The sequence below is a fragment of the Barbus barbus genome, assembly GCF_936440315.1.
Source record: "Barbus barbus genome assembly, chromosome: 26".
Classification (NCBI taxonomy): Eukaryota; Metazoa; Chordata; class Actinopteri; order Cypriniformes; family Cyprinidae; genus Barbus; species Barbus barbus.
In genome coordinates, this window is record NC_136754.1 from 30,660,688 (window position 1) to 30,673,303 (window position 12,616).

The following is a 12,616-nucleotide window of genomic DNA, read 5'->3' on the forward strand; positions in this document are numbered from 1 at the left end:
TCTGTAGCGTCGACCAGACAGTAACAGTTCAAAGAGGGAGTGTGCTGGATGTGAGGGGTCCAGAGTGATTTTACCAGCCCTTTTGCTCACTCTGGATAAGTACAGTTCTTGGAGAGTGGGGAGGGTTGTACCAATGATTCGCTCAGCAGTCCGGACTACCCTCCGTAGTCTTCTGAGGTCAGATTTGGTAGCTGAGCTGAACCAGACAGTTATTGAGGTGCAGAGGATGGATTCAATGATGGAGTAGAACTGTTTCAGCAGCTCCTGTGTCAGGTTGAACTTCCTCAGCTGGTGAAGAAAGTACAACCTCTGCTGGGCCTTTTTGACAATGGACTCAATGTGAATATCCCACTTCAGATCCTGTGAGATGGTGGTGCCCAGCAATCTGAATGACTCCACTGTTGTTACAGTGCTGTAATGTTTGACTGAAATGTGGAGTCAGAGCTGTATGTTATTTTTCTTGTGTTGTTGTTCTCAGGGGGACGGTCGTGTTGGTGTTGCTGGTCTTCTGCATCTGTTTTCTGGTTGTGTGTATCATGTACCTGCACATCACTAGAGTTCAGGTAAAAACTCACTCAACACCACCTTCGCCAGTCCAGCTGAACCATAATGTGTCATCTTCAGTTTCACCTCATTTTTAACCATTTATGAGCCAGTTTTACTCAACAGAGCAAACGAGTGTGAGAGTACTATAATAACATAAAACACAGATGAGAGTGTAAAGTTCTGCTGATCTACAGACAATGAGAACATTAAATAACACAGATGCAGATCATTTCCATAATGACCAACACAATCTACCAAGAGCAGCACAAATTAGTGTCGCAAATGAGCAGAGCTGATGATAATCAGGTGTGTGATTGACTAACAACACAGCCACAGAATGAGTGAACAAATGATTTACTAGGTGTTAAACAATGAAAGAAATTGCAATAAACTGACTAGAAAAAAAACTTAGCAAATCATGCTGCATGATTGATTTAAATCTTCACCTCTCATTAATGTTGGCTCTGAGAGGGAAACTCCTGCAAATGCATATGCAATAATAACTGTTCACGTCTCTTCATCACTAATGTGTCTTTAGTCAATCATGACAGTAGAATTTGCTGGAGCAAGCTGTTAGTAAATCTGGCCATAAATATGTTAATATGTGCAAATATTAAGATTTTCTTTGCATGTTCTGCGGTAAAAGTTTGTAAAAGCTGACTAATCCATATCTGTAAGCTGATCTTCCACCATGCTAGTCTTCATTAATGTCTGTCTCTCTGTGTGTCTCAGTGTTTTCCAGGGTGCCTCACCATACAGATCCGGACCGTCCTGTGTGTGTTCATAGTGCTCTTAATATACGCCGTGGCCCAGGCCTGTGTGGTAAATCACTCTAACATCACTTTACTGGAGCTGAACCTGCAGATCATCTCACATTAGAGCTCAGGTTCAGTCAATCCAGCCTGAAGAATCAGAGATTCGTAACACATGCACATGAAATATCTTGACAAGCAAAGTTTTATTTAGTTTTTAGTGTATTAAATTTAATCCCGCCCGTCACAATAGTGACCATAAAAAATGGTTTTAATTTATAAATCTCTAAAACTGACTGATGTTGTATGTTAAAGTATGTTAACATAAAGACATGACAAAGATTTTTGGTCCACATTATATTTAGGGTGTCTAGTATTAGCATATGAATTCACATATATTCAGTTTTGTTGAGTGTGGTCATAGAATGAGTAAATATGTTGATGGTCACAATAGTGACCGCTGGGATAACAGTGAATTTAGAAATACAATATAAATCCAGTTGCAGTTGCTAGTGGAAATTACACTAAAATGTTGCAATGACAAAATATTGCACTAAATTAAAAGTTCAAATGTTACAAATAAGTTACAATATTGATTTTATAATACTGGTAGCAGTAATATAAAAATGTTATGATGTATGTTACAAAAAAATCTTCAACGGTGTAATTAGATTACTGTACAAATTACTCTCTCCAAAAAGTATTTAATTATTTATTACTAATTACTTTCTAAATCCTATATCAACCTCGACAAGTTAATGAAACAAGGATAGACATGAAACGCTTCTTTTAATTCTTTCAAGTAATTATTCTGGTCACAATTTAGAATAGGGTCCAATTCTCACTATTAATGAATTATTAACTATGACTTTTGCCTCAATAAATGCCTAATTACTGCTTATTAACACTTGGTAAACTAGTTGTTAACTTTAAGAATTGGATTGGATTAAGGATTTAGAATAAGGTCTTTGGAATAATACATTAATATGTGCTTTTTAAGTAATAATAAACAGCCAATATCCCAGTAATATTCATGCTAATAACCGACTAGTTAATATTGAGAATTAGACACCAATATTCTTATTAACTCACCAAAGTATTTAAAGTGAGAAGGGTGCATTAAAAGCATGAATTGTAAGGTTAGACTTAGATTAGAATTTTGATCCACTATTGTATTGATTATAAATGTTCTACACTCTGTATGCAGTATTAAGTTCAATTACATAAGAAGTAACTGTAATTACATTACAGAAAAAACAAAAAATTACATTACAAAAAAATAAATAAAATAAGAGTAACCCCTTACTTTAATTTAATAACTATCCCCTTGATAGTAACACTGCTGCAGAAATATGTTAATTCAGTACACACATTATCCAGTACACACAGTTATGACCAACCATAAAACACAATTTTTCACACACTTTTCCATAAAAATAAAAAAAAATAAAAAATAATAATAAATAAATGTTGATTATTTTAAAGGGTTACTAATGACACATCATTTGGATATTTTCATGTCTGGGAAAAATGTAGGATTAAATGTGTTAAACCCCTTCTTCTCTGTGTGTGTGTGTGTCTGTGTGTGTGTCTGTGTGTGTGTGTGTGTGTGTGTCAGGTGGGCTGCATGCCATGGCCCTGGCCGGCTAACTCCACGCGCTCCATCGTGATCATCGACGCGTCCGCAGGGCTGAACCGCACCATGGCCGAGCTGCCGTGTGAAGGAGCGCAGTACGCCCTGCTGTGCTGCATGCTGGGAACGCTGAGCGTGGCGCTGTTCCTGCGAGTGTCCTGGCTGTCCAAACTCCTGCTGCTGCTGCTGCTGCTGCTGCTGTACATCAGCGTGCTGGAGCTCAGCGGATTCAGACGCTCCTCGGGGTGAGAGACGCACACAGACCACCACCACTACTGATCAACCAAAGCTAAGCTCAGAATCAAATGCTTCTGAATAGTGAGGTTTAAAGAAGTGTCTTCTGCTCACCAAGCCTGCATTTATTTGATCCAAACTACAGCAAAAGCAGTAATATTGTGAAATATTTTTACTATTTAAAATATCTACTTTCTATTTGAATATATGTTAAAATGTAATTTATTCCTGTGACTTCAAAGCTGAATTTTCAGCATCATTATTCCTGTCACATGATCCTTCAGAAATCATTCTAATATGCTGATTAGCTACTCAAAAAAAAGATTTATTATTATTAATAGTCATTTACCTGAAATAGAAATCTTTTGTAACATTATAAATGTCTATATCATTACTTTTGATCAATTTAAAGCATCCTTGCTAAATAAAAGTATTATTTTCTATACCCCCCCAACCCCCCTAAATATTGATGATAATGATAATAATGTTTCTCGAGCAGTAAATCAGTATATTAGAATGATTTCTCAAGATCATGTGACACTAAAGACTGGAGTAATGAAATCACAGGAATAAATTACATTTTAAAATGCATTAAAATAGAAAGCAGTTATTTTAAATAGTACAAATATTTCACAATATTACTGCTTTTGCTCTAATGTGGATGAAATAAACGTAGGCTTGTTGATTGTCTTTTGACTGCTAGTGTACTCTCTGCAGCTTGTGTCCATTAAAAGCGTGTGGTCTGCTGAGCTGAAGCTCTGTGATTGTGTGCAGGACGGTGTTGTTGAGCGCTCGCGGTCTGGAGCCCATCCTCTCTCTGCTGCTGTTCTTCACCGCTCTCGCCCTTCACTCCAGACAGATGGAGCTCAAGCTGCGCCTGGACTTCCTCTGGGCCACTCAGGTACAGCAGAGCACCACAGACTGGGGTCAGACCTCCTCATACAGCAGTCACAAAACCTCCCACCGCTGCCATCCATTCATTCCCAGCACCGCTCATCCTCTGGAGGGTCGCTGGGACCTTAAAATGTTTGAATGCTTTTGAAAGAAGTCTATTCTGATTATCAAGGCTGCATTTATTACATTACTCCAGTCTTCAGTGTCACATGATCTTCAGAAATCATCTGCATACAGCATGACTTTAATATGTCCATGTGTTCGCACACAGCGCCAGGATGAATGAATTACATGATGATGTAAAATGAGGTGTTGAACCAGTTTTTGGTGATTAAACCAATTGACTGAATATAACTTTCTGAAAGAACTTTAATCATTATTAATCTGCAATATAAGGTGTTTTAAGCAGGCTCTCATTCAGCCTGTGATTTCTAGCTTTGACTGGAGACTCTGGGTCATACATTCATCTTTCAAAAGCCATTTATAACACAGTCAGTAACACATTTGAGTCACAATATGGAAGTGGTTACTTATTCTAAGTTCCAGTGGGAAAAGGGAGAGAAAGAGCGATACGAGACAATGGCTCATTTTACACTTTACGATTCCTTAAATAAAAATATCTGACTGCTCAATGCTGCAACTAACAATAATCAAGTATTCCAGAGGACAGTGTGATAAAGTGTGTTTATCCTGCTGTACTGTAACAGTATGCCTCTCTCTCTCTGTGTGTGTGTTCAGGCGGAGGAGGAGAGAGACGGCATGGAGAAAGTCAAACTGGACAACAGGAGGATCCTGTTCAACCTGCTGCCGGTTCATGTGGCTCAGCACTTTCTGCTGTCCAACCCCAGAAACATGGTGAGAGCTCGCCGCAGCGCTGTGTGACGTAGGGCTGTAAATCAGATGATTCGTCACGATACCATACGATATCGATTCTCATACCCAGTGATACGATATTTGTCGATACCTCAAACAAATCTACGATATAATTACGATTCGATTCAATACAGGAGTATATTGATCGATATATCGATATTATGATGTTATATACCTATTTTAAACAACCGTCTACTTTTTTATTAACTCGCAAATGCAACCAAAATATAAAACATGAACATAAGTCTGAAATTTTCACATCCTGTGCCTCAATTGGGACATTCACAACAAAAAATAGGCCTACACTTTTTTTTGTAGAAAATAAACAATTGGAAAAACCAATCTGGCTGCTACTATGGGCTCAGTGCTAAAACTCTTTTCTAGAGATAACCAAATTACAAGCAATAGCAGAAAATAAATACAATCAGAACAAAGACACACATTCAATAAACAGTGCTTTTCAGGTTTTTCAGCACAGGCTAAAATAAATTTTCATATACGCTACAGAAATGTAATAATCATAGTCTTCACTGTATAAATTACATATAGATTACATAATAATTTTTGATGTTACAAAGGTTATTTAGTCAGGAGCAGTGAGCACTTGTATTTTTCTTTGACAGCATTAGATTTATTATTAGTTTGCTTTCACTTTAAGAACGAAAGCATGGATTTAATATAGCCTACTGATACACATGCCTTTTCTTTCTCAACTGTTTACGTTAAGACATATGCCTAACCGACTGTGTTTACTAGGATATTCGCTAAAACGCGCATTTTGATGTAATTGTGTCTGTATTTATTCATCCATGCACACAAAAGCGCAAGAGAGCTCAATTTAGTACTCGCGGCTGTCTGTATGTGTGCGCTTCAGATGTGTGCGCAGAAAACTTCTCACACAACAATCCCCCTATTTTTTACATTTATTTGGCAATTTTTTAGCAACTTTTGATAAATGACTCAAACGATAAAAAGGCACACAATTTCCATCTAAATTACACAAAAGGAGTAAACCAAAGATGCATAGCAGTACACACATTACATTAATTAAGTTAGCTGCTATTTGCAGTTGTTTAGTTTGATAATAACAATTGAATAATTTATGATACACCTCAGTACAGCTTGTACCTGCGATTGTTGATCAGTTAGTACACGTAAGAAAAATATCTAGAACAATTGAAAAGTTACTAGTAATGTTTCAGGACATTATGTGTTATCCATTTAATTTTATCCATTTTATCCGTAATTTAAAGTGCAGGTAAAAAAATTAAATATGCTTAATCTTCATAGTAGATTGTGCCCTATTTTTACAGACTTTTCTTAGAGCGTAGCACACTAACTAACTACTAATACATTGCTTAAAATCATAACTGTTCAGAATGTGTAGTTTTATAAGCTAATAAATAAATAAATAATGGTTCAAAACTGTGTAAGTGTGCAATGTTGTATTTAAAAATACAGTTATTTACATTTTAATATTATATTAGGAAGTTATATTATATTATTTATATTTTTTACAAACAAATCTAAATTAACATTATATATATATATATATTCTTTATTTTCGAATTATTTATTTTTTTGACTGAGATTTGATGTTATGACACATTTTTGCATCGTAATTACGCAATGATGTTATCGCCCAATGACATCACAACGTCATTTAGCAACTTTTAGCAACAAATTGACCTTCCTCTGAAAATTAGTTGGCAACTCTGCCCGAGCGTCTTTTATGCTCGCCTTGTGCCTTCAGGCAGTCCTTATATCGAGTCCTGATACGTGAGTTTGAACGAGAATGCACACATTGGTGGTAATGCATAGATGGACATTATGTAAATATGTGGACCGTGCCAAAATAAAGGTGCCTTTTCATACTACAGATATCGATATTTTACGCGTGGCATCGATGCATCGCATCTTCAGACATCGTATTGAAGTATCGATCCATATCGATGAATCGTTACACCCCTAGTGTGACGGTGGTGTTGTGTTATAAACACCGAGCTGACTGTGTGCTTCTGCTGTGACAGGATCTGTATTACCAGTCCTACGCTCAGGTTGGGGTCCTTTTTGCTTCCATTCCCAACTTTAATGACTTCTACATCGAGCTGGACGGAAACAACATGGGCGTGGAGTGTCTGCGGCTGCTCAACGAGATCATCGCCGACTTCGACGAGGTCTGTAGGTTTAGTATCCAGATGCTTTATTTGTTTATTTCCCATTTTCAGTTTCATTTTTTTAAAGTTTGAGTAATTTTGTTGTTGTTTTTTTTTTGTAGATTTTCAATTACGTTTTAGTTATTTTAGAACATTAAGTTAAACTAAATGAAAATGAGAAATGTTGCTTTGGCCGCTATATTTTGTTTTATTTCAATTCAGGGTTATTAGAGTAAACTAAAACTATAAAAGCATATTTCCCTTACTTGAAATAAAACACATGTGAACTGAAATAGAATATAAAAAAATAAACTTATTTATATTATTTATTACAGCTAGTTAACAAGGCAACATTTCTCATTTTCATTTCGTTTAAAAGGGTCATGACATGAGAAATCAAATTTGCCTTGATCCTTGGGCAAGAGGTCTTTGTACCATTAAAACATCCTGCAAGTTTCATAGCTGAAAATACCCTCCTCATTATAAACAAAGCATTTATTTAATCAATCAAGCTCCAAACACGGCTCGTTTGGATCTGAGGGGCAAGATGACGTCAGCTGGGCACAAACATTTGCATAAACACGCCCCCAGAGCAACACATCAACGAATAGTCTTCTTCTCACCATAGGCCCCACCCACTGGCATTCAGTCACAAACGGCTGACACTTGATCACGCTGAATGTGAGTGTTGCGTCAAAAAACTAACAGAAATCACAATCACTGCCGCTATCTTGTCTACACTGGATGCAGTATACAGATGTGTGTTTGCTTTCTGACATTCGCTTTGACGTGTTTGGTTTAAGCAGCTCGTTCACGTCTTTATACAGATATCAGAAGGATCCCAGCGTAAGGAACAAGTGGATAGGTTATTTGAAAGGCCTCCCGTATCATGTCTAAGGATTTTGTTTTGTAATCGAGGCACAGTGTCATGGAGAGTCACAAAGAAACATTTGTTGAAAGAAGAAGCGGAAGTAGATCTGATTGCAGCTGCATCACAAACCATAAAGAAATTATTACATAATGTTTTGGCTGGAAATGACTGTTTTATTTTGATTATGTTGTCGAAACTCACATGCAATAGTGAGGGGGCGTTGATATTGTTTCCTATGGAATGACGTTAGCTAATTATAACAGCGGCTGATTACTGACAAGCCTTAAAGGACCCGCCCCTTAAAACAGCCTGTTTCTGAGAGTTCAGAATGGGGGTTGAAAATTATAATTTTCCACATATTTATGTCTTTTTTGTGTGTGTGCAAAAAACGTTATTAACATTATAAGTAAACCTAAAGGAATATACTGTATATATAAAAACAAATGACAAAAATCCATGTCATGACCCCTTTAACTTGATGTACTGAAATAACTGGAATAAAAGCGGAATAAAAATTAATAACAAAATATATAAACATTTAAAAACAAAATAAACAAAATAAACAAAATTACTCAAACTTAAAGTTAACTTAAAATTGAACTTTAAATGAAAGCAGACAAAGTGAAAATTCAATCCAATTCAAAATATTAACCAAAACTATCAGAGTATCTCAAAGACACTAACATAACATTTATCTCAAGCTGTAGGTTTAGTTTCAGTTTGTTAGATGTAGTCAATTATAATAACCCTGCTCTGAATCCAATCCATCCCGCATTTCCACCATGTTGCAGCTCATGGACAAAGAGTGTTATAAAGATATTGAGAAGATCAAGACCATCGGCAGCACATATATGGCAGCGGTGGGTTTGGTGCCCACCATCGGAACCAAGGTCACTAAACCAGCTACACAGGACATAATGCAGAGTAAAGCTTACAGAGCACTTGTGAACAGCATTCGTTTACTCATTTACAGGCCAAGAAATCCACGGCAGAGCACCTGAGCACCATAGCAGACTTCGCCATCGAGATGTTTGATGTTCTGGATGAAATCAACTATCAGTCATATAATGATTTCGTCTTGAGAGTGGGTAAGTTTTCACACATGTGTACTGCTGTGGTTGGCTCCGATCCTATAGAAAATCTGCTATTTTTCTAACATTTGTAAAGGAAAAACATTTTAGAACGTTTGAGAAAAGTTTTCACAAACCTGTTTCTAGCTCTTTATTGTCACATCCTCATTCTCAGTGAATGCAGAAGAGGTTGTGGATGTTTTCTGATGGTTTATTTCTGAATGTTCAGGCATTAATGTGGGTCCGGTGGTAGCCGGGGTCATCGGGGCCCGCCGGCCGCAGTATGATATCTGGGGAAACACAGTGAACGTGGCCAGCCGCATGGACAGCACCGGAGTGCCTGGGAAGATACAGGTACTCCTACATTCACTCGAAAAATAATCCTGTGACTGTGTAAATATCCCAATAATGCATATCATGAAAGTGATTGTTTGAGCTGGACATACCAAAATAAAGGCTTTTTTTTTTCTTTCTAAAATTTACACTTATTCTTTTTATTTAACTAAAATAAATTTGTATTCGACTAGAAAATAACATTTTTAACATATACTTCATATTTTTGTCCAATTTCAATCAACATTTCTGAGACATTATACCGATTAGAACTATAATTATTCCTTTTTCCATATCAGTATTCTTCAAGTTTAACAAGAAATTAAGACACAATTAACAATCTGAAATCTGATTTACCAGCATTCTTTGATAAAGACTATATGGAGAGGTAGTGTTGAAATTGTCATTTTGGGTGTTTCTGCATAAAATAAATATAGTAAGAGATGTGTTAGTGCTTAATGTTGATAATTAATTGCTATTTTTAGCAGATTCAAATGAAATAAGATCACATTAATTATAAATATTGGTTTTAAATTGCCTAACTCAAATATCTGAGTTAGTGTAACTTTTTGTCATTGTAGCAAATGTAGTTATTCAGGTTCACTTAAATTGTTTACTTGCATTTACTCTACAGTATATTTACTATACATCTATGCTGCAATTCACCCAGTATTTTAAGTGCAAAAACGTTTCACGAAAAAAAAAAAAATCTATCTTTGTATGAGTCTGTATGCGTACAATTCACACACACACACACACACACAAAAAAAAAAAATTTCATTAAAAATGTAAAGCCTGTTTTTAGGACTGTTTACATTTTTATAGTGTGATGTTGTTTTCATAGCAATAAAGTATTTCCCCCCTAAAATGGTCATTATTGTAATGCAAACATTTTTTTTTTTTTATCAAATATAGATTTAATTTAAGGGGTCATTGGATACAAAATTCACTTTTACATGTTGTTTAAACTGAATTGTGTGTTGGCAGTCTGTGTACACAACCACCCTATAATGATAAAAATCCGCCCCGTGCTTTTTTTTATAATCTCAATAAATCATAAGCACAGTCTCAGATCAAGCCATCCTCAGATGCCTGTCTGTGTAACATCACACAAACCCAGGCGCCTCCCACGATAGATGATTGACACTGGTGTTTTACCTTAGACCCGCCCTGAGTGAGCTGTTATCATTCTGCCATTGTTTTGACACCGGAGCAGGTGTAGACAAGAATTTCTCCTAAACGATTGCAGTGTTTTGTTGTTGAATGTACAACCCGAATTCCGGAAATGTTGGGACATTTTTTTCAGGGCCTCAGAAGACACTGCATCACTCATTGGCACGATTCTGTCATTGACATTACTAAATGGGCCCAGTAATACTTCCAGAAACCATTGTCTGTAAACAAAATTCAGCTGTGCCATCTGCAGATGCCAACTAAAGCTCTATTATGCAAAAAAGAAGCCATATGTGAACATAGTCCAGAAGTGTCATCGTGTCCTGTGGGCCAAGGCTCATTTAAAATGGACAGTTTCAAGTGTTCTATGGTCAGACGAGTCCAAAATTTGACATTCTTGTTGGAAATTCTTGTTGTCCTCCGGGCTAAAGAGGAGGGAGACCTTCCAGCGTGTTATCAGCGTTCAGTTAAGAAGCCAGCATCTCTGATGGCATGGGGGTGCATAAGTGCATAAGGTATGGGCAGCTTGCATGCTTTGGAAGACACTATGAATGCTGAAAGGTATATAAAGGTTTTAGTAGAGGAACATATGCTCCCCTCCAGATGATGTGTATTTCAGCAAGACAATGCAAAACCACATACTGCAGTTATTACAACTATTACAACAGCATGCTTCATAGTAGAAGAGTCCGGGTGCTGAATTGGCCTACAATCCAGATCTTTCACCTATAGAGAACATTAGGCACATCATTAAACGAAAAATTTGTCAAAGACGACCACAAACTCTTCAGCAGCTCTATAACATATATCAGGCAAGAATGGGACCAAATTCCAACACCAAAACTCCAGAAACTCATTACCTCGATGCCCAGATGTCTTCAATCTGTTTTGAAAAGAAGAGGAGATGCTACACCATGGTAAACATGCCCCCATCCCAACCATTTTGAGGCCTGTAGCAGGCATCAAATTTAAAATTAGCTCATTTTGTACATAAAATTGTAGAATTTCTCAGTTTAAACATTTAAAGTCGTGACGTATTGTCAAGTATGGTGACCCATACTCGAAATTGGTGCTCTGCGTTTAACCCATCCAAGTGCACACACACAGCAGTGAGTAGTGAACAAATCCACACACACACACACACACACCGTGAACACACACCCGGAGCAGTGGGCAGCCATGCTGCAGCGCCCGGGGAGCAATTGGGGGTTCGGTGCCTTGCTCAAGGGCACCTCAGTCGTGGTATTGAGGGTGGAGAGAGCGCTGGACATTCCCTCCCCCCACCTACAATTCCTGCCGGCCGGGGGCTCGAACTCGCAACCTTTCGATTACGAGTCCGACTCTCTAACCATTAGGCCACGACTTCCCCCATTTGTTATGTTATCTATGTTGTATTGTGAATAAAATAGTGGCTCATGTGATTTGAAATACTTTTAGTTTTCATTTTATTCAAATTTAAAAAATGTCCCAACATTTCTGGAATTCGGGTTAATGATGCAGTGGATTACCTTTGTTTTTGAAGGGAATGTGCCCCCGATCTACTTAAATGCATTTATGTTCGTGCGAATCAATCGTGATCCAGCCTCACCTACAGAAGCAATGAGTATAAGGTTATTTGATGAATCTTTGCCAATCGCCTTTCCTAATAATGTGCTAGTTAGCAAGTTTCACGATGAATGTGGCTAAAGTAAACATTGTCATGAGAATGGCGCGTCACCCCACGGAAGAGAGGGGCGGGGTCAGCAGAGCTCATTAGCATTTAAAGGGACATGCACCAAAACGGCTCGCTGTCAACAGAGCTGTTTTTGATACTGTAAAAAGGGTGTTGTTTTACACTACCATTGAGAAATTTTAACCAAAGCATGTTATAGACTTTTCATTAAGACCCTTTGTGATGATTTAGCCATTGATAACACTAACAACTTAAGTAAAATATACACTGGCATTACAGTAGTGAGAGTTTGTGCTAATTATGTCATGATAAAACATCTTCATGGTTCTGTACTGGCTTTATTTATTTAAGCTTAATAACTGTGTATAATCCATAGTACATGTTATGGACCGGGAATATGTCTACATAA

The 12,616-nt window shown here is 37.2% G+C and overlaps 1 protein-coding gene across 1 annotated transcript in view; it reads left to right on the forward strand.

Annotated features, from left to right (window-relative positions):
- adcy1b (adenylate cyclase 1b) overlaps nucleotides 1-12,616 on the forward strand; it is a 44,620-nt gene that overhangs the window by 31,468 nt on the left and 536 nt on the right. The window contains exons 11-19 of the mRNA XM_079379327.1: nucleotides 479-563; nucleotides 1,279-1,368; nucleotides 2,917-3,176; nucleotides 3,940-4,066; nucleotides 4,798-4,914; nucleotides 6,963-7,109; nucleotides 8,751-8,849; nucleotides 8,933-9,047; nucleotides 9,259-9,383. Of these exons, the coding sequence (XP_079235453.1) occupies nucleotides 479-563; nucleotides 1,279-1,368; nucleotides 2,917-3,176; nucleotides 3,940-4,066; nucleotides 4,798-4,914; nucleotides 6,963-7,109; nucleotides 8,751-8,849; nucleotides 8,933-9,047; nucleotides 9,259-9,383 (1,165 nt within the window). The remainder of the gene's footprint in view (nucleotides 1-478; nucleotides 564-1,278; nucleotides 1,369-2,916; nucleotides 3,177-3,939; nucleotides 4,067-4,797; nucleotides 4,915-6,962; nucleotides 7,110-8,750; nucleotides 8,850-8,932; nucleotides 9,048-9,258; nucleotides 9,384-12,616) is intronic.